The 23,156-nt window shown below is 37.2% G+C and overlaps 2 protein-coding genes across 18 annotated transcripts in view; one reads left to right on the forward strand and one right to left on the reverse strand.

Annotated features, from left to right (window-relative positions):
- Positions 1–2,460: 2,460 nt before the first annotated feature.
- On the reverse strand, positions 2,461–20,544 carry ZCRB1 (zinc finger CCHC-type and RNA binding motif containing 1). Of its 2 annotated transcripts, none has more exons than XM_001914700.6 (8): positions 20,405–20,544; positions 19,270–19,355; positions 17,211–17,239; positions 11,488–11,599; positions 11,038–11,145; positions 7,894–8,006; positions 7,718–7,793; positions 2,461–3,350 (listed from the first exon to the last, which is right to left on the reverse strand). In XM_001914700.6, exons 2-8 carry the CDS (start codon positions 19,351–19,353, stop codon positions 3,219–3,221), a joined length of 654 nt encoding a protein of 217 aa, XP_001914735.1. In that variant the 5' UTR covers positions 19,354–19,355; positions 20,405–20,544; the 3' UTR covers positions 2,461–3,218. The 2 variants fall into 2 exon arrangements, with proteins under 2 accessions (XP_001914735.1, XP_023499162.1); XM_023643394.2 differs by having other exon boundaries at positions 7,894–8,039.
- A 55-nt stretch (positions 20,545–20,599) lies between these two features.
- PPHLN1 (periphilin 1) overlaps positions 20,600–23,156 on the forward strand; it is a 130,301-nt gene continuing 127,744 nt past the window's right edge. For 6 of the 16 annotated variants that reach the window (XM_070271260.1, XM_070271263.1, XM_070271265.1 and 3 more), the window contains exons 1-2: positions 20,644–20,716; positions 21,338–21,616. Coding sequence is in view for 4 of the 16 variants with exons in the window: in XM_001488998.5 (XP_001489048.3) it covers positions 21,577–21,616 (40 nt within the window). In the remaining 12 variants the exon portion in view is untranslated. Of the gene's footprint in view, positions 20,717–21,337; positions 21,617–23,156 lie in introns of all 16 variants that reach the window. The other 10 variants (XM_070271261.1, XM_014740961.3, XM_070271266.1 and 7 more) reach the window with 7 other exon arrangements.

Consider the following 23,156-nt stretch of genomic DNA (forward strand, 5'->3'; position numbering starts at 1 on the left):
ATCTGATAGTGTTCTGGACACAGGGAGTGGAAGGAGACTGCAGGTGCCATGGTCAGCATGATTCGGGGGGGAGCAGGGAGGGTCTTGCTGGCTTAACTGCTCTTCACACAGTTTTCAACCAGTTATGTTTCTACATTTGTGTGGTAAAATACACATAAAATTTACTGTTTTAACCAGTTTTAAGTGGATAATTTGGTGGCATTAGGTAGATTCAAAACATTGTATAACCATCACCACTATCTCTGTCCAAAATTTTTCATCATCCCCAACAAAAACTCTGTAGCCATTAAACAATGCCACTCCCACCCTTCTTCCTCCCAGTTCCTGGCAACCTCTACCCTACTTTCTGTCTCTATCAATTTGCCTATTATTCTACGTATTTTATATAAGTAGAATCATACAATCTTTGTCCTTTTGTGTTGTTTGTACCTTTTTGTTTTTCAAATAACTTAGGCTAAGCAAATGGCCCAAGGCCATCAGCTGTAAGTGGCAATGTGGCCACAGGAACCTAGCTGGGTATGTCTGTCAAAAGAAGCTATACTCTTAACTGCTATGCATTATTACCTTAGTAGTGGACTTTTTCCATCCATATGCATATATGTATCCATACAATAGCAGGTATTTTGTACTTGATATTTTATCTACAATGTTTTTCCATACCATTAGGAATTCTTTGAAACATTTTAATGCTTCCTAATCTATCATTTTGGATGTATCATGCTTTAATTATTTTTGGTTGACATTTAATTATTTGTTTTGAATTTGAAGTAACAATATGTACCTTTGTACTTAAATACCTGTATTTCTGATTAGAACCCTAGAATAAAACAGAATGTAATTTCTGGTTCAAACAATAGAACATACTTAATATTTAATACTTATTGTTAAATCATTCTTCAGAAATTAGCTAGTTTATAATACTACAAGTACTCTTGTATCAATAGAACATACTTAATATTTAATACTTATTGTTAAATCATTCTTCAGAAATTAGCTAGTTTATAATACTACAAGTACTCTTGTATCATTTTCATCAACATTGCTTTTTTTTTTTTAGGAAGATTAGCCCTGAGCTAACTGCTGCCAGTCCTCCTCTTTTTTTCTGAGGAAGACTGGCCCTAAGCTAACATCCTTGCCCATCTTCCTCTACTTTACATGTGGGACGCCTGCCACAGCATGGCTTGACAAGCAGTGCCATGTCCACACCCGGTATCTGAACTGGCGAACCCTGGGCAGCCGAAGTGGAACGTGTGCACTTAACCACTGAGCCACCAGGCCAGCCCCAAGTTTTATTTTAATTATATAAAAAATAATGTTCTACTAGTTGTAATAGATTCTTTAATAACTAATGATGAAGAATGTTTTTCATTTTATTTACTATTTTTATTTCTATATGTCACTAGCTCATTTTCCATCCTGTGTTTTAAGGTATTCATATAAACTTTTCTATATTTTGTGGCAAATTTTTTTCTTTGCTTTAAATTTGATGAATTAATGGGTGGAACAGAAAGTAGAATCCAGCATTCCATTGTTTTGTCTGGATTCCTCATTGAAATCGAGAAGATTCTTTGCTGGCTAGTGCTTAACACTTTAATTGGCTTTGTAGTTTTCAAAGGGGAAATATTTTTATTGCTTTTAGTAATTAAAAAACTAAGAAATGAGTGTTCTTTTTAAAACCATTCAATCAGTATAGAAATAGACAAAATAGAAAACTAAAGGCTCAATAATCCCATTCCCATATAACCATCTGCAGAAGGAATGGGAAGACTTAATCGTAAACACAAAGAAATATAATACATGAAAAATGAGGCAGTTACTAACTTTAGGAAAATGTAATCGCAGCACACGTTAGCTCAGAAGTGAACATTATTTACATGGTCATAGAATAAAAATAATAAATATGAATTTAACAAAAAATTTTAACATAGCCATATTAGGAAGATGGAAGGGGGCTGGGGGGAGTATAGGAGATTCAGAAATTCTCCTTTATCCCTTTATGAATTAAGTTGTGGAAATACATGTACGTACATATGAAAAGAAACAGCTCAAGAAGTTAGCTGATTCTGGGGATAGTTCGGGCAGACAAATTACTGCTGCTTGGTTTTAGGCCTTTTAGAGCTACTTGACTTTATACATTTTTTTTGGGGGGGGAAGATTAGCCCTGAGCTAACATCTGCTGCCAATCCTCCTCTTTTTGCCGAGGAAGACTGGCCCTGAGCTAACATCTGTGCCCATCTTCCTCTACTTTACATGTGGGACACCTACCACAGCATGGCTCGCCAAGTGGTGCCGTGTCCACACCTGGGATCTGAACTGGTGAACCCCAGGCCACCGAAGCAGAATGTGAGCACTTAACTGCTGCGCCACTGGGCCTGCCCCTTGACTTTATATTTTATGGGTGATTACAATTTATCTACACTGGGCTAAAGCTAAAAGAAATAAGAGGACAAAACATCCATATTTAAAAACAAAATTCTCTTGAAAATTTTATTAACATTTATTTTTTTTGGAAATTTATTTTTATTGAGATATAATTGACATATAACATTGTGTAATTTTTTTTTTAAAGTCCCCCGTACATAGTTGCATATTCTAGTTGTGAGTGCCTCTGGTTGTGCTATGTAGGACACCACCTCAGCATGGCCTGATGAGTGGTGCCATGTCTGTACCCAGCATCCGAACTGGCGAAACCCTGGGCCACCGAAGCAGAGAGCACGAACCCAACCACTGGGTCATGGGGCCAGCCCTTTATTAACATTTAATAACAATAAATCATGAAGTTTTTTTTATGAAGTTTCTTTATGAAGTTACTGTTTTAAAGACGAAATTTATTTAAAAAGTCCTCATGTAAACCAATCAGACACAAATAAACTTTTATAACGAACTTCTCAAACAAATTTTTTTAATATCTATCTTTTTTCCTGGGATGACAACAGCATTACTATGATAGTATTAAGTTTTCTTTTTTATTCAAATGAACTGTTTTCAAGATTAATGGTTATTAGCAAATCTTAATTTTTACTCTGCTAAGGCAAGATAGAAACTTGATACTTTTAAATTATTTCTCAATTTCCTATGAACTATTTTATAGTAAAAAACTATCTGGGACTAAGTGTTCTTATGCTCAAATTCTAAAAGTAATCTTTAGTTTCAACTGAACTTGGTACTCCAAGATTGAAAAAAATTTTTTTAATGATATTTATATAATAAATATAATTTTAATCACTCAGTTCTTCCTCATCACTGAAATATGCGCTTTTCTTTATCCTTGGGCGTCTTGAATCATCTGATGTTGAGGGACCCCCTGAACTGGGTTTCCATTTTTTTTGTTCTTCTTCAATTTTGGCTTGCTGTAATGTGATTCAGGAAACAAACAAAACAAAACAAAACCAAGAGCCAGTTTAATATTATTATGGTGCACTAATTCAAAACATGGCAAAAACACACCACAAGTGCCAACACTCCCCACTTTCCCAGCCCATGAAGACAATTCTCCTCCATCAGGACATCCCTCCTCCATCCCTGAGTTATGTCCTAGTCTCACCATGCTACTCAAAATTATTCCAGGCAATTACTACTAAGTGACAGGCATGTGAAATGAAGCCTATCTGCCATCCCTGCCGGAGATGGGAATATCATATAAAATACGACATTAGTTAACTAAAAGGAAAAATAAATTGACATATGCACCTACAGTTTATCAACTAAATTAAAATAAAATGTAGTTACATAAAACCAGGAGATTATATTCCCTTCATCAAAAAATGTTTCATATACAGGCATACTTCGGAGATATTGCGGGTTTGGTTCCAGACCACTGCAATAAAGTGAGTCCCATGAAATTCTGGTTTCCCAGCACATATAAAAGTTATGTTTACACTATACTGTAGTCTTTTAAGTGTGCAATAGCATTATGTCTAAAAAAACAATGTACATACTTATCTTAATTAAAAAATACTTTACTGCTAAAAAATGCTAACCATCACCTAAGCCTTCAGAGAGTCATAATCTTTTCTTTGCTGGTGGAGGGTCTTGCCTTAGTGTTGATGGCTGCTGACTGATGAGGGTGGTGGTTGCTGAAGGTTGGAGTGGCTGTGGCAATTTCTTAGAATAAGACAACAATGAAGTCAGCTGCATCAACTGACTGTTCCTTTCACAATCGATTTCTCTGTGGCATGCAATGCTGTTTCACAGCATTTTACCCACAGTAGAACTTCTTTCAAAAGTGGAGTCAATCCTCTCAAACTCTGCTGCTGCTTCATCAACTAGGTTTATGGAATATTCTAAATCCTTTGTTGTCATTTCAACAATCTTCACAGCATCTTCACCAGGAGCAGATTCCATCACAAGAAACCACTTTCTTTGTTCATCCATACGAAGCAGCTCCTCATCCATTAAAGTTTTATCATCAGATTGCAGCAATTCAGTTACATCTTCAGGCTTCACTTCTAATTCTAGTCCTCTTGCTCTTTCCACCACATCTGCAGTTACTTCCTCCACTGAAGTCTTGAACCCCCTAAGACATCCATGAGGGTTGAAATCAACTCCTTCCAAACTCCTAATAATGTTGATATTTTAAGCTCTTTCCATGAATCACAAATGTTCTTAATAGCATTTAGAATGGAGAATCCTTTCCAGAAGGTTTTGCCCAGATCCATCAGAGAGACTGAATCACTATCTATGGCAGCTATAGCCTTATGAAATGTATTTCTTGAAATAATAATAAGACTTGAAAGTCAAAATTGCATCTTGATCCATGGGCTTCATGCCATGTTAGCAGGCATGAAAACAACAATAATTGCATTGTACATCTCTATCAGAGCGCTAGGGTAAGCAGGTGCATTGTCAATGAGCAGTAATAGTTTGAAAGGAATCTGTTTTTTCTGAGCAGTATGTCTCACCAGAGGGCTTAAAATGTTCAGTAAACCATGTTGTAAACAGATGTGCTGTCATCCAGTCTTTGTTGTTCCATTTATAGACCATAGGCAGAGTAGATTTAGCATAATTCTTAATGGCCCTAGGATTTTCAGAATGGTAAATGAGCATTGGTTTCAACTTAAAAGTCATCAGCTGCATTAGCCCCTAAGAAGTCAGCCTGTCCTTTGAAGGTTTGAAGCCAGGCACTGACTTCTCCTCTGTGGCTATGGAAAGTCCTAGATGGCATCTTCTTCCAACATAAGGCTGTTTCCTCTACATTGAAAATCTGTTGTTTAGTGCAGCCACCTTCCTTAATTATCTTAGCTAGATCTTCTGGATAACTCGCTGCAGCTTCTACATCACCACTTGCTGCTTCACCTTGCACTTTTATGTTATGGAGATGGCTTCTCTCCTTAAACCTCATGAACCAACCTCTGCTACCTTAAAACTTTTCTTCTGAAGCTTCCTCACCTCTCTCAGCCTTCATAGAATTGAAGAGAGTAAGGGCCTTGCTCTGGATTAGGCTTTGGTTTAAGGGAATGTTGTTGTTGGTTTGATCTTCTATCCAGACCACTAAAACTTTTTCCACATCAGCAATAAGGCTGTTTCACTTTCTTGTCATATATGTGTTCAATGGGGTAGCACTTTTAATTTCCTCCAAGAACTTTTCCTTTGTATGCACAACTTGGCTAAGTGTTTGGCGCAAGAGGCCTAGCTTTTGGCCTTATCTCAGCTTTCGACATGCCTTCCTCACTAAGCTTAATCATTTCTAGCTTTTGATTTAAAGTGAGGGATATGTGACTCTTCCTTTCACTTGAACACTTAGAGGCCACTGTAGGGTTATTAACTGGCCTAACTTCAATATTATCCTGTCTCAGGGCGTAGGGAAGTCTGAGGAGAGGGAGAGATATGGGGTAATGGCCAGTTAGGGGAGCAGTCAGAACACACACAACATCTATCAGTTAAGTTCACTGTCTTGTATGGGTGCAGTTCATGGCACCTCAAAACAATTATAATAGTAACATCAAAGATCACTGATCACAGATCACCACAAGAAATATAATAATAATGAAAAAGTTTGAAATATTGTGAGAATTAACAAAACATAACACAGAGACGTGAAGCACGCAAATGCTGTTGGAAAAATGGTGCTGATGGACTTGCTCAACACAGAGTTGCCACAAACCTTCATTTGTAAAAGACGCAATATCTGCGAAACACAGTATCTGCAGAGCACAATAAAGTGAGGTATGCCTGTACTTGTGTTAGGGCCTTTAATGGGTAAAAGTATGTTTTTGGTTTTGTTTTGAAGTGAAGCTTCTTTTAAAACGATATCTTTGATCTAATAAGGGGTTAGCATCCAAAATATATGAAGAACTCAAACAATTCAACAACACAAAATACAAATAACCTGATTAAAAAAAGGGCAGAATCGACATTTTTCCAAAGAAGACATACAGGTGGCCAATGGGCACACAAGATGTTCAATATCACTAATCATTTGGGAAATGCGGATCAAAACCACAATGAGACATCATCTCACACCCATTAGAATGGCTATTATCAAAAAGACAAGAAATAAGTGTTGGAGAGGATGTGGAGAAAAGAGAACCCTCATACACTGTTGGTGGGTATGTAAACTGGTGCAGCCATTATGGAAAACACTATGGAGATTCCTCAAATAATTAAGAATAGAACTACCATAGATCTAGCTATTCTACTTCTGGATATTTATCTGAAGAATATGAAAACACTAATTTGAAAAGATATGTACACCCTTATGTTCACTGCAACATTACTTATAACAGCTAAGATATGGAAACAACCTAAGTGCCCATAAACGGATGAATGGATAAAGATGCAGCATATATGGTCATGTGTTGCTTAACAAGGAGGATACCTTTTGAGAAATGCATCGCTAGGCAATTTTGTCATTGTGTGATCATCATAGAGTATGCTTACACAAACCCAGATGATATAGGCTACTACACACTCAAGCTATATGGTACTAATCTTATGGGACCACCATTGTATATATGGTATATCACTGACCGAATGTCATTATGTCGCACATGACTATACATACAACAGAATACTACTCAGCCATAAAAAAGGATAACATCTTGCCATTTATGACAACATGGATGGACCCTGAGGGTATTATGCTAAGTAAAATAAATCAGATGGAGAAACCCAAATACTGTATGATTTCACTCATATGTGGAATATAAAAAACAAAACAAAGAAAAAAACAAAAAACTCAGAAGCAGACAATAGATTGGTGGTTACCACAGGGGAAGGGAGGTAGGGTAAGGGCAACATGAGTGAAGGTGGTCAATTGTATGGTGACAAATGGAAACTAGACTTTTGGTGGTGAGCATGCTGTGGTGTATATAGATGTTGAATTATAATGTTGTATACCTGAAACCTATATAATGTTATAAACCAATGTTGCCTGAAAAAAAAGGACCAAAAAAAATAAAACAATATCTTTAATAAAATCTTTTCTGTTGGGATAAATTCATTTTAATCAAATAGTTCTGCTCAATTCTATAATGAAAACAGATTAAAACATTAAAAGAGTTATGGGGCCCTTAAAATCTACAAAGAACCAAGGAGAACTTTTCCATCACGCTGCTCTAAAGATCTTAAAGAAATAGCCTGCCTCCTAAAGTTTAGGAAGTGAAGGGGAAAGACGGAGGTTGCCATGAGGAGATGATCAATAAAGTAAGCAAGGAATACACAACTGTTAACCCAAGGCAGCTACTGCATGGTGTCTTTTAAAGGAACTGCTCAGTACCTGGAAAGCTATGGCCTGGCTGAGGCTGTCAAGAGCTGGGTCTTCCCCTTCATCTTCACTCTCTTCTACTCCTTCACTAAATTATTACCCAAAAAAAAAAATCAGAATACACTCAGTCAAGAGTACAAAGACAGAAGCAACACAATAAAGTACTTAGTAAGAATGGTTATACATACATTTCTTCTTCTGGTTCAGGAATTTTCTTTTTTTTCTTTTTCTCCTTCTTCTTTGGAGGTTCACGTTCTCCAAGCATATTTTTAGGACAGGCATAACTTAAGTGTCCACTTTCCTTTTGTTTCCCATTAAAAAGGAAAGAAAAATACTATATTTGTTGTGTTATTAACAGAATCTTGCCTGGTACCCTAAGACTAAAAGGTTTTAGAAGTTACAAAAGAATACTGTCACACTGGGAATATACACAAAGAAATTAACAAAACTGATTACTTTAATATTTAGAAGGAAGAGATTATGATATTATAACTCCCAATAAACAACTTTAACAATAAGGGAGTATTTTAGTAGTTTCACTAAGAGTAAAAGAAGTATTCTTCCTACAAACATTTTATTATTATTATGTGTGAGGAAGATTTACCCTGAGCTAACATCCATTGCCAATGCTGCTTTTTTTTGCTTGAGGAAGATTAGCCCTCAGCTAACAACTGTGCCAATCTTCCTCCACTTTATATGTGGGATGCCTCCACAGCATGGCTGCTGAGTAGAATAAGTCGGCACCCAGGATCTGAACCTGTGAACCCCAGGCTACCGAAGTGGAATGTGTGGAACTTTAACTACTCGGCCACGGGGCGGGCCCCCTTACAAACATTTTAAATCTCAAGTTTCAGGATATAAAACAATTCAAAATTTAAGTGGAAATGGACCACCTATCTTAAATGTAAAAATTTTAAGTTATTATTTGATATAATGGGGACAAAACTATTCCTGTTAACTTCCAAAATGTTGCTTAACATTCTGTTTTAAAAACAAACGGAAAATTTAAAGTCTTCCTCACTTTTCCTATTAATTTCATTTTGCTCCTTACATCTAGACTTTACCTGCACTGTCCAATTATGGTAGCCACCAGGTATAATTCTTTTATGGCTACTAAGAACCTGTCTGAATTGATATGCACGATAAGGGTAAATACACACTGGATTTTGAATAATGTAAAATATATTAATTTTTAAAAATATTAATTATGTGTTCAAATGATATTGTAGATATATACTGGGTTAAATATAAGATATTATTAATTTTTATCTGGTTCTTTTCTTTTTTTTTCTGCTGAGAAGGATTAGCCCTGAGCTAACATCTGTGCCAATCTTCCTCCACTTTATATGTGGGTCACCACAACAGCATGGCTGATGAGTGGTGTAGGTCTGCACCTGAGATCCAAACCTGTGAACCCGGGCTGCCAGAGCAAAGTGTGTCAAACTTAACCACTAGGCCATAGGGCTGACCCCTTCCTGTTTCTTTTTTTAATGTGGCTACTTGAAAATTTAAAATTACATTTATGGCTTGCATTATATTCATATTTGACAGTGCCAAACTAGCCATAATATGATAATGAGCCAAAATACTGATTTGTTAAACATAAGACAATGAACTACAGTCATACACAGGACAATGGCGTCTCGGTCAACAATGGACCACATATGAGACGATGGTCCCATAAAATTAGTACCATATAACCTAGATGTGTAGCAGACTATACCATCTAGGTTTGTGCAAGCATGCACTATGATGTCACAGTGACAAAATTGCCTGATGACACATTTCTCATAAGTATCCCCACTGTTAAGCAACACATGACTGTATAATCTGTACATTAGCTCACTAAATTACATTTATGAAGTAACATGTGACAGAAAGGGAGTGTAGAGAGCCTAAGCCAGGATTAGAACAATAGAAGAGAAAAATAATCATGCTTTTTTAGTTCACAAAGCATCAAATAGACTGTGTACTTTGAATATCTGGGGACATGGCTGAACCCAAGAGGTGTTATTGTTAATGAATTGCTGAGAGAATGTACTTAGAGAAGCATTTTCCAAACTGTTTTTGGAATAATGGCATAAGAAAATATGTTAACATATCCCATATTTTAAAAAAAAGAATTTAGTAGTAAAATAACTTTGGGAAAAACTAGGCTACATAAATGTAAGCAGATTCTTTTCGGGGCGGGGGGAATTTAAGAAATATAAACATGTACAAAGTCTAACAAATCTATGGATCCATAAACCAAAAAGACAGATTAATAGATTCATCCAGGATTTCTCAGATAATTTGATATTTACTGTGAATATGAGGATACATACTAATCTATCTAACCATATGTGACCATGACTACTCCTCCATTTCTTCCTTCCTTTTCTTTTCTTTTTAAACAAAACTCAGGACTCTAGAACACAGTTTCTGAAACATTAACTTAAGAGGTGAGAATCACAGGTTAGAATCACAGAAATTGACAGAATGTACCCAAGGCCTTGCTTGCTCTTTCCTTCTATCCATCTATCCATCCATCCATCCGTCTATCTGTTTATCTATATATCTTTTGGGGGAAGGAGAAGTAGGGAGTGGCAGCGGAGGAAAGGACCCCAAATCATTTCCTTGTATCTTCCTCATGATTTTGTAGCCAGGAAAATGTCTCTCAGTAATCCTCTCCCCAGTAATACAGCGGGACCCTGTTTTTTAAAGTATTTTATATAGGCATTTTGGAAAGTGACAGCAATTAAGACCAACACTGAAGTTCTCTTGCTATCATTACGGGCCTTGTGCAAAATTGTTCTCTGGCTATATATCTCTAATCACCAAAAGTTTAAATGGATAACGACAGATGATGGGAACTAGGTATGAAAATTTGGGGATAGTTCAGTTACAAAACATTTGCAGTACTAATAGGAATATTATTCCTATTAATACAATATCCTAATTAATAGGTCATAAGATAATGCTTATACTGAGCTGTAATGCTTAAACACTGGCAAAGTATTATAGAAACAGGTAATATCCTATTAACACAAAAACTTATGGGGAACTAAAATCTTTCAAAACAGTAAAGTAATTAGTCTAACAGTTTTTAATCTAACAATTTTCAAAGATTTAGAAACTAGAGAAAGTACCACTGTATATTACCCAGCTCAGGTTATCTTTACGTACTGCATTTCAATTGAGTTTCCTTAGATGAGTCTGGAATTCCAAAGTAAAATAACTTTCATAACCCAGTTTTAGCCAGTCAGAAGTTTTGGAGAACACAAATAAAACACTGATGTGAAAAATACCTTACAGTAAACTATGGAAAATTGCATTGTTTTAGGTATACTCACCCCACATTCATAACACTTAGATTTATCAAAGTAGTTTCGTCTTCGGATAAACTCAGCTGCTCTTCCATTGTCAATAGCAATGCTTGCTTTTATCACTCTACCAAATAACTAAACCAGAAAAAAATGTAATTGCAGAAGGATGTATTTCATCGAAACCTAAAACTACAGTTATTTGATCCCATTGCCTCAAACCTTCAATTCCATTTTATTTTTTAGATTATTATAGCAATTCCCTACTCAGTTGTGATAAATTCTATCCAGTAGAATATATTCTTATTCCTTAGATTCTACCAATGTTTTGGGAACCCAGTAGAGTTTTGACCTCTTTTCTCTCCCATAAGTTAAATACCCTCAGAATCTACTGTACCCATCAGACTTGACCATCCACTGCATCCCCCACATGTTTAGCCTGAATGAGCAAAAAGGCTTTTGGGTTAAAAAATGGCTTACCTGTTTGTTGTTTATTGCCCTGGTACAGTTTTGTGCAGAGTCTTTATCCAAAAATAAAATAAATGCAACCCCTTTACTCCTCCTGGTATCTTTATCTTTCATAATGGTAACCCTTAAAGCATAAACAAATAGGCAGTTAAAAATAATGAGGCAGTAATAAATAAAATAGATTTTAATAAATACTTGGAAAACTCAAGTGTTCAAATAAGGGTTAATAAAACACAAAGTAAGAGAAATTAATACATTTGACAAATCAGCTATCTCTTCAACAACATGGGATATCAAGGAGCATGGAAATGAGAAAGTGTGATACTGATTTAACACAAGTGAGCAGAGCTATTAGGAGCATCTGATAAAGCAAACATTAATCAGAGGTTGAAGGATGAAGTAAAGAGATTACAGAGACAACGGAATCTTGGAGAGTAGGCATAATTCCTCTTCTCTGCTAACTCCCTCACCATGCAGGAAAAGCCAAAACAAAACTGAGGAATCTTAAATTATTTTTTTCTAGGTTTTAGAATCTAATTGTATTCTTAATATTCTTTTAAAGAATCTCCAGTTCTGTGGTCCTTAGCCATACCATCCAAGGTACCTAAGTGACAGGAATGGTGATAAGAGCACAGAGCCTACTCTTTGTCCTGACCTCTTACACATCCCTCATCCTGTGACCCTTGTTCAGCATGTCATTAAATACAGTTTAAAAAACAATGTTCAACAAAGCTCTTGGGAGAAATGGCTGATTTCAAGGCTGGGCCAGGGTAAGTACAAGATGAACTTGGAACATCTTGTTATCCTTAAAATAAAAAGAAACGATGGAGCATGGAACAAGAATACAGAAGTCAGGTAGAAGGAGCTCCCATTGGCCAAATCTAGGACAATCTCAGTACCAATTAAGTATAGTATTGAGTTATAAACCATAGAAAAAATTAAGAATTCATAAGTCTATATTAATAAGAAATAGAAGATAAATGAGGGAGAAGGTAGGGCTCTTGCTTACAGCAGAAGGCCAAGGGATGACTAGTGAATGTACAGAATGCTGGAGTTGGAAAATCACCATTTACAACAATCATGGTAAAGACTGGATCAGGCAAGAATCCTTAATGAATGCTAAATCTAACATGAAATTTTTATGTGGAATAGGATATTTCATTGTTTTAAGGGTGTCTCCCACAGACTACTTATTAGTTGCAAAGGGAAAAAAAATATAATTACACAGTGGAGAAACTGGTCAACACCTTGACTGGGTGATTAAAATTAATATCACTAATGAGGGACAGATGGACACTGTATGAATCCAGATTTGATACCCTCAGAACAGAACATCACCTATACAGTATACCAGCCAAGACTACTTAACCCCAATCTAATCGTGAGGCAACATCAGAAAAACACAAAATGAGGGGGAAAAAAGATGGGAGAGAGCTATATTCTCTATAAATGTTCCAGATTACAGGAGGCTAAAACGATAGGACAGTTAAAGTCAACACCTAACTCTAGACTGGATCCTGTACCAGAGGGGAAAAATTCTACGTGGGACATCATTAGGTCAACTGAAAAATCGGAACATGGACGGGTGATTCAGTAAAATTATTTTATTAGTATAAATTTCTGAATTTGGTAACTGTACTGTGGTTATATAATATATAACCCTAGTTTTAGGAAATACACAACTGAAAGTATCTGAGTAAAGGGCGATGACGTTTGTAACTTACCTTCAAATGATTCCCAAAACCAAACTGTGTATACACATATGTATATATATACACACATACATGTACATATATATATATATATATATACACATACATACTTACACACACATGAGGGAGAGAGAGAGTGCAAATGATGAAATAAACTGGGTAAAATGTTAACAATAGGTAAATTTGGGTAAAGGATATTTTGATGTTCTTTGTACTATTTTTGCAACTTTTTATAAATTGGCAATTATTTTCAAACAGTAAAAAAAAAATACGTTCAAGACAAAGCTTAATAACTTTCTAAAACCTGATTAACAGGCAAAGAGACAAAAGGATACAAGTGAATAAACAGAAATTTTATTTAATATTACATTTCACATTTTAAAATTTATTTTATTTGGATTTGGGTTTAGGTTCTTAGTTATTGGAATGAAACTGGTAAAATAATGCTGCTAAATTAAGAAAAGAGATGTCTTATTTCATTCAGAAAAGAAACATAAGTTGAAATAATTTAGGGAAAAATGAGCAACTAAAATGGTTTAGTTTTTTGAAAGAGTGCATCTCTTTATTCATTGAGCTTAGTAGTAAAGAAGAGAAGCCAAGTGCTTGATGAAGCTCAAGTGTAGACCGGTTCTCTTCAAGGCCACCATAGTTAGTCAGGATACGCAGGAAAGTTTTTAACCAATTTTAAAAGAAACATGAAGTAATATGGTTGCTTTAACTTTTGGAATTTTCATGTTTGTGAAGGTCAAAGTCATAAATATCGTTTTTTAAAGTACTATTTCACAAGAAGTGTTAGCTTTCTAAGTCATCCTCAGTTAATGATCTCTCTCATCTGTCCCCTCTTTTCCATTTGAGCTGCTTTTTTTCTTGTCCATGGTGGACAAGAAAATTAGTTTTAATAGTGTATTCTTACTGGTTCCCTTGATGTTAATTCTCTCATATGCTAGTGGAAGAGTCTTCCATTCAAGAAATAAATAAAATCACATCATTCCTTTGCTCAAAAATCTTTGGTTCTTCAAATTGCCTATTCTTTGGTCCAGCAATCAACATCCTTTATGATTTGGCTCCCTCTTTCCTCATCTTTCATCACTCCTTCTCACCCACAAACTAGGAGGTCTAGCCACAACCACTCAGTGTTCATAAAGCATGGCCTGAACTCCCCCACATCAGTGCCTCTGTTCAAATGGCTTCTATCTTCTTTCAAATCTCAATCTTTGTCTATTAGAATTTTACTCATTCTTCAGGGTTCAGAACAAGTAAGTCTTCTAACTGGAACTGATTTCTCCTCCTTTCTGCCAGTCTCTACTGAAATCTATTTATGTATAAACAATGCCTCATCTCATCTATTTTAATATAAACTCCTTTAAGGTTGTCTCTGTAACTTCTACTAAGCCTAGCTCCATATGAAGTAAAACAAAAAGATAGATACAAATGGGAAAGTAGTTTCTCAAAAGTTGCATCTGTTTGTTTATTCATGTGGTCATTCAATCACTCCAGTAACCTCAAGCCCAGGCACTAAGCACTGATAACATAAAGGCAGTAAGACAAGGTTTTTACCCTCAGGAAAAAGCTTAGAGTATAGAGAGAGACCTATAAACCAATTACAATACACTACTTTGATACCTTCTATGGTAACAGAAAAAAAATATTATACCAAGAATTTGAAAAGGACAAATCCAGGATGATTCCCACGTTTCCATCATGTGAAGACATAGATGGTGGCACCCTATCCTGATATAAGGTACAAGATGTACTCAGTTAAGCACATAGTATGAGGCAGACACTATTCTGGGAAACCTGGGGTGTCATCCATAACACTCCCTTCTCGCTCACACAACCCTTATATACAAAGTAAGTACATCACTAAGTATTACCCATTTGACTGCCTACCAGTCTCTCAAATCTGACCCTCTCTCAAGTCTGACAAATCTCTACCTCTCCACCTGTACCATCTCAGTCCAAATTTCTCCCCTGGGCTACAGATACAGCTTTCGGACTGGTTTCCCTGCATCTGCTCATGTTTACCTCCAATCCAATCTCTACACTGAGACCAGAATAAGCTCTTAAAAATATAAATCATGTTACTCCCTCATTTAAAATTCTTTAATAGATTCCTGGTGCTCTTAGGATTAAAAACAAGTGTCGTGTAACATGGTCAAGAAGCAAGATTAGGGGAACCTGTTTCCATCTCTGGACTCAACTTGTGCTTTCTCCTTTTGCTCACTCATCTCTAGTCATATTGGCCTTCTTTCTGTTTCTTGATCTCACTTTATTTTCTCTTGCCACAGGACCATTACACAAGCTATTCCCTCTCCCTGAAATGTTCCTCCCTTTCTTTTTGCCTACTTAACTCTTACTCAGCCTTTGGTTTCAACTCAAAGGATACTGACTTAGGCAAACCTACCCTGACTCTCTAGACTAGATCAGATCTTCCCTGTTTATAGGTGCTTATAACTCTGTATCTTTAACGTCATAGCATTCTCATGGTTTATAATTATATATTTATATGGAAATTCACTCAGAGATTCTGACAGACAGGGAAAACCAAGGAAAGGTAATGGCAGAGCTAATTAAGTAGGCTCTGGAATCAACTGCTGGATTCAAATCTTGTCTCCAACACTAACTAGCAATATACTTTATGTTTACTGTGTGCTTCAGTTTTGTCATTTACAATATTGGGTTAACAACAGTATCTACCTTAAAAGGTAGTTGTGGGAATTTAATGAGATAATATGTGTAAATAGGTTAGAAGAATGCCTAGCATATTTATATACTCATTGTTACATATCATCATTAGTGTTTTGATTGATAATGACTGTTCGAAATTCTGAAGACCCAAAAGTGTACCTAGAAGCATTTTTGATGATTTTTTAATAGAGAAGTAAGTTTAAAAGAAGTTAACCTCAGGATGCAAATGAACTTCAACTGTTTTAATATCCATTTATCAAAAGCTAGAATAAAAACAACCAGTTAAGAGAACTATACCATAAAGTCTTGGTTTTGTTTTGTTTTGTTTTTGCTGAGGAAGATTCACACTGTGGTAACATCTGTGCCAATCTTCCTCTACTTTTTTAGTACGTGAGCCACCAGCACAGCATGGCCACTAACAGAGAGGTGTGGGTCCACGCCCAAGAACTGAACCCAGGCTACCAAAGTGGAGTGTGCTGAACTTAACCACTAGGCCACTGGGGTTGGCCCTAATTCTTGGGATTTTAAATTTATACCAGAATATATATTGATTAAAAGATAGAGAGAATGACAGTATCTTGCTTTTACTTTTTGCCCCATAATATAGTTGCTTGATTGATTTAAAATAGTGAATTAAATGAGAACTTCAAGTTCGTTTTATCCTTTCTTAACTCTGACCCCCAACTGATATTATCATTCCTGCCATTTCTGTATGTTTCTAGTCTTTCCAATTATATCAAAACTTTCTATGAAGGCAAAGAATATGTTTTTTATTTATTTATCAGTCTCATAAGTACTTTACATAGCATATGCATTGAAATATTAGTTTTTATATTCTATTTGTTTGACAACTGATAATCCATTTATAGTATACTTGATAATACACCTTCTAGTAACCAAAATATATATTTAATTGGAGCCTTTAATTTATGACTTATGTTGGATAACAGAATCAGTTTTAGTTCTCAGTAATATGATAAAAAATTATATTATTTAAATAATGATATATAAAGGAATAACATGAAATCATTAAATATGAGAATCTATTTTTATAGGACATGGAAAGATACTTATGATATAATGTCAAGTTAAAAAAAAGACAACAAAGTTGCACATACAGAATTGAGTCTCTTAAAAAACTGTCTATACACGTTTATGCACATGGAAAAATGATGGAAATATACATAAAAATGTTAACAATAGTATTTTCATTTTCTTTGATATCAAATATGTTTTATAGAAAAATAGCAAATCTAATTCCATTAAAAAAATAATGGAGAAGCAAATTCAGCTAAGCTTTTAAATGAAATTTAAAAATTTGATGTGAATACTTACTTTACAACTTTGCCATACTTGGAAAATATCTGAAACAGAAGACCACATAATAATTTACAATTTAATTTAAAATCATAAAAAAATTAAATTTTCAGGTTATACACTGACCACATTCTTTGTTGGTTTATGAAAAATTTTAACCTTTAAGCTATAAGGCAGGCCCTAAAAGATGTATTTTTTTAGTGACTAGAGTAATATTCTTATTTTTGTCATTGGAGTCACAGGTATCTGCCTCAGTTCCTAAATGTCTGACAAAAGAGTGCATACAGAGGAAAAAACCCACTTTATAGGTGTGGTAGAGTGAAGGTACCCACATTGCACAAATGCTGTGTTCCTGTGGTATATCCTGGTAACCATCAACCTCACCACAGCTCCAGAGAAACCTTGTGCTTCAGATGTTAATATAGTGGAATATCACTATTCCGAGCCTATCCCCACCCCATCAAGCAATTACTGTTTCAGAAGACAGGTCCTTAGACCACTTATAAAACAAAAAAGCTTCTATAATGAAAAACCCATTCCAACTGGTCTCTTTCTTCTGCCCACCCTTAATATGTTGGTGGAACTTTATAGTTGGCCCTTTCTTCACTTGTACTTCAACATCTCATCTATTTCTATTGTTTCAGCCTCCAACTATATACTAATAGTTCTTATTTATTATGTAATACTTCTTAGAAACGTCTTTTAGCATACATTAATATATGCAATCAACACGAATAAATTTTTGAGGTCTGTGATTAAGTTGTGTAATGCTAGGATATAGTATAACTGGATTGCAGTGTTAGCAACACTGAATTCTGAAGACTAATACAGATAGTTTTCTGTATAACACTTTCTAAACGCTTCTCATTTCACTCAGAGTCCTAACCATTCTCTATGTAGGCCCTATAAGGCACCCCTGTATGGGCTTACCTCTGACTGCCCCTCCTCTTCTCTCCACTTGATTGACTGTGCCTGAAATGCTTGTCCCCTAGGCATCTGCATGGCTGCCTCTCACTTCCTTCAGGTCTTTATCCAAAAGTCACCTTCTTAATAAAGATTTATACCACCCATGTAAAATTTCACCTCCATTCCCAAGCTAACATTTAATAGTCCTCCTTTCCTGCTTTATTTTTTCTCTTTAGCACCTAACATCTTAACATTAACTTAGCACTTAAATTTTTATATTTCACATTGTTTCTCTATCTTGCTATATTGTTAGTGTCAAGAGGGATTTTCATCTTTTTGTTCACTGATGTATTCCTAGTACATGTAAGAGTGCTCAGCATATAGTAAGCTTTCAACCAACACAGAAATGTCTCTATTTTGATACAAGGAAGAAAGCTAACGTTTATTTTCTCCTCTGTTCTTTGAGACTCAAGCTATCTTAGCTAAGTAATTAATCAAGTATTATGTAGCACCTATGCAGCATCTCTCTACTTAAAGTCTACCCAAAATATGGAGAGAAGAGGTCACACTTGAATGAAAGGATTCACGTCATTCTTTCCATTGCCTTTCAACCACCCATCTGCAGGACAGGCACAGGAAATTTTGTTCTCTGTAAGGTAAAGAGGTGAAAAAAGACGCTGGAAGGGTTTTTTCTCTCCCTCAGTCACCTCTATCCTGAATTGATTTATTAACAAAATTTATGAAACTGTTAAGTTTCTGCCACATACGTAAATTAAGACATACTTTCAGAATTTGAGGGTTAGAAAAGGGATCTGTTTGCTTCGATCAGCCCTTTCCTCCAAAACCTCCACCCTACTACCAGTGTCAGAAGCCAAGTAAGCGAGCAGGGAACATTAGCGTATCACAAGTTGCTCCCACTTCATTATGCTAGCTATGTCTTCCGTGTGTATAAAGAACTTGTTACTCTCTATAAAAGCACTGCAAATTCTCTTTGGAAATTAAAGTGTCTAATTTTTTTCACTTACATTTGCAATAGAGGTCTTTGGTATTGGTGGTTCAAGTGCCTTGTAAGGTACTTATTAAGAATTCTGCTAAGGAGAAATGCTTGCTTCAGCTAAATATGTATCTCAAATAGACAATTCAGTAGATAACCATACTAAAATTTACTTACCCGGTATAAGTCATTGTTGGTCAAGGAAAAGGGCAAGTTGGATACATACACTGTGCTTTTACTTGGGGCCAATCCGCCACTCATTTCTAAAAAGGAAAATAAACCCAGAGGCAATTTAAACCAGACATTCTTCATTCCAAGTAAAACCAATATAGGCAATCACTGATTTAATTATGCCAGATTTATACACCTTCCTTACTTCTTAGTAATAGATAGGAACAATGACTCCAGCTAGATGAATTAAGAAATTCCTCTTCTCCAGACACCATTTAGGTATTTTCTGGTTCTTCTTTCAAGCAGATTATTTACATTAACCCTTTCAGATGGAGGAAAAATTCTGAGGTTACTCTTAACCTCCCCTCAGGCTAAGAGCAAGAAAGTGCTTTCAAATAAACATGATAGCTTACCTACCCACATCAGAAAGAGCCCGGGAGCTCAGAAAGAACCTTAGCCATTGATTTTTCACTAATACTATGGGTGGGTACCTTTTTGGTTGTCTTAATATTTTTCTCTGGTGTGGTGTTAAGAGGAAATTTTAGCGTCACATTTTGATGATGCAAATAAAGTTCTTTCGAATCACTAACTTAGCATATTATTGCCAAATCATGAAATGATACGTTTTGTTATATGAATGTTTCAGTGCCTTGAAGGACACTGACCTGTACATGTATTTTTAAGTTTACAAATATAATCTGTATTGAATTTTCATACCCTATTTTACGAAGTCAGCAAATTATCTGTGAAAATTATAGGGACTCAACCAAGTTCGAGTTTTCGATTTCAAAAGCGTGTGCGGGGTGTATTTAAGATAGGAGGATGGACTATCACAAATGGCAAAATATTGATTCTAAGGCGTACCATCTCGCCAAGTAATGGGAAAACTGGTTGACGCTTGGGAGGATTTTTTTGGGGAATTATTTAGACAACTTCAGAAACACAACATCAATAGGTTGCTTTTTAAAAGTTTCCCATTCGACACTCTTTACACGTTAGCCGTTCTGGTAAGATCTGCGAGGGCAGGCAAAGGTAATGGTCCTGGAATAAAAAGGGTGGAGGGAGAGAGGGGCAAACCTCTTTGCGGCAGGGGCTGGGGAGCGACCCGCAGGGAGAAAGGCCGCATCTAAGGGGCGGTTACCTTCTAATGGGGCGGGCCCGGGAGACCAGAAGAGCGCGAGCCCTCGGCTCAGTTGGGGCTCAACCCCGACTCTCGCTCGCCCCTCGCAGCGGCCTTGGCATCACCGGTGCCGGGATGGGTCAGGCGCCAGAGACGAGAAAGCATCAGCGGCAGCAGCGCCACTTCCCGGCTCTCGTTAGACCCGGGCCCCGGAGGCGGGCCCAGAGGCGGGCGCTTTTGCTGACGTCTTTGCGCGCGCCGGAAGTGCCTGCCTGACAGAGCGGCGACGAGGGGACGACTGCGTTTGCGGGATCTCCCGGCGGCCCAGAGTCGGTGAGCGCGTTTTAGCTTTCCAGGAGGAGAACGGGGACAGGCGCGAGGGCTGCGACACCCGGGGGAGCGGGCGTGCGGGCGGGCGTTTTCCGTGGCGGGACCTGGAGGCTTCCGCTGCATTTGAATCGTGCAACAATTCTGCCCCTGCGGTTGAGGGTGGATAGACGCAGTGGAGTTTGGAATAAAGGAAACTATTGAGTCTGAGATACAGGTTTCGCTTCTCTTTAGCGACTTAATATGCAAAAAGAGGACTAAACTAGGGAATTTCAATGACCCGAGATCAGTTAGGAAGTCAGTAAATTTACTGAATGTTTTCGACGTACCCAGTTCGGTATTAGGCACTTTGAGAGCTACAAAAAAGTGAAAGCAGGCCTTTTTCTGGCGGATGTCTCAGTCTAGTTGGGGAGACAAGGTCAATCTGAGGAGACTTGGATTCACAGAACGACTCATCTTGGTATTGGTATGGACAGATGTTGAACTTCTTGGCACCTTTTTCCTTCCTGTAAATCTATAATGGGCACACACTGCTTTTTCTCTAAGAGGCTGTAAACAGGCCTATCATTCCTACAGAAAAATCAGAAAATAATGCAAGGTAGTTTATACTTAACTTCTACCCACCAGCACACACAGACCAGGCCTCTAACCACTCCCTGGGAGCCTGCGTGCCAGCAGCCTGAAACCCAGAGCCTCTCCCGGAGCCTGCACAATCAATCCAGACTGAAGCCGATGTCTTCTAGAGAGACGGACGTGCAATCCAGCCAGGGCGCAGCTGCATTTTGAGAGGCCTGAATGCCTCCGCGTACACCAGGGGACCGCTGGGACTAATTCTCTTGGCAAACTTGTGGCCAGCCAAAACTGCCATGCTTCACATCCCAGTTATCCTTGGTTACCGCCCAAGATGTAAGCCCCTTTGGTCTTCTATGCTACACCCTTGTCGCCATGCTGCTCTGTGCTTCGTCTCCCTGGATTTGGGCTATCACTGTTTCTCCCTCCTTTTCTTCCACATTTCACCTCTCAACACAACAGCTGTGCTCTCTGAAACCTCCATTCCCCACTTAACAAACTCTTTTACATATTCAACTTCTTTACGGTAATTCCCCTTCATCTCTTAACGCTAACTAATACTTGGCTTTTTCCTCCAGCCCTTTCTCTGACACCTGCATTTAAGGTTGGGTCATGGCTCTCGCGGTACTGAATTGATTTCACTTCCTCAAAAATACTTTTTTCTCCCCTCAGGGTCTTTGCAAAGTTTCTTTTCTCTGCAGCATTTGATGTCTCTGAGTCCTCCTCTACCTCTTTCTGGATAATTCCTGCACCTGCTAAAGATCTCAGTTTAGCTGTCACTTTCTCTGAGGGGTATTCCCTCATTTCCCAGAGACAGAGTTAGGTATCCTTGCTGTGTGCTATGAAGTGCCCTCTACTTCCCTCATCATGGCACTTGTCACATGTATCCTAATTGCTTATCTCTGCCTTTCCTACTAAAGTAGCTAAGCAGGAGGAAGTGCGTTTGTCTTGTAATCCCAGTGCCTAATGGGCAGTTAGGTAGATCTTCAGTGATTGCAATTGCTGCAGGTACAGCTCAGAAGTCAGGCAGTTGACATGTCATCTCCAGACTTTAAAATGAAAGAACTTTTTGAAAGGAGTCAGCTGCTACTCAGCTACAGCTGATCGCGGCCAGGTGAGGAGATGATTCCAGTGTGGCCAGAGCATCCAGTTTTTTCAAGAAAAGTTGGAAATACAGTTTTTTAAAGTGATATCTCTCAGTTTTTAACTGTTTTCAGTGGGATAAAATTTTATTTTAAAAAAAAACAAAACTGGACCAAACACAAGATACATGTGGCCAGTTTGGAATTTGTTGTAAGTGTCGTAGGGTTCAGGAATGGGTTTTGTGGAGAAGGCTAGATCTTGAGTTGGGCCTTGGTGGAGGGTTAGAAGTTGAATGAAAGAATGGAAAGAGGTATTCCAGTTTGGGAAATGAGTCCAACAACTCCAGGGTACTGTGTGTTACTTTGTGGCACAGTGAGGCGGGTGGCATGAATGATCCTTTTGGAGCGAACACGTGGTTAGGTGAGATGATAGAAGGGGGCACATGGAGAGCAGAGAAGTTTGGATTTGTTACAGTTAATTAATAAGAAACTATTTGGATTCTTAGGAGCCTTCAGATATGAATGATGTATCAGCAGTGTTAATTTAGTATCCTTTTTTAAGGCTATAACCTCCATCCAGATGTGAAGTGAGATTGAGATTTGTAAATATTATACCTAGGCAAACATCTGATATTTTTGTCCACTTGTGTAATTTGTTACTTGATCACTTATACAGTGAACATTCAAGAATCTCCTGCTACGTATTATTAAAGAAAAATTCAACCAAGTGAATTTAAAGACCTAATTGGCTTTATTTAGTGATTCATGAATAGGGCAGCATCCCATCTAGCAAG

Source organism: Equus caballus, chromosome 6 (assembly GCF_041296265.1).
Source record: "Equus caballus isolate H_3958 breed thoroughbred chromosome 6, TB-T2T, whole genome shotgun sequence".
In the NCBI taxonomy this organism is placed as follows: domain Eukaryota; kingdom Metazoa; phylum Chordata; class Mammalia; order Perissodactyla; family Equidae; genus Equus; species Equus caballus.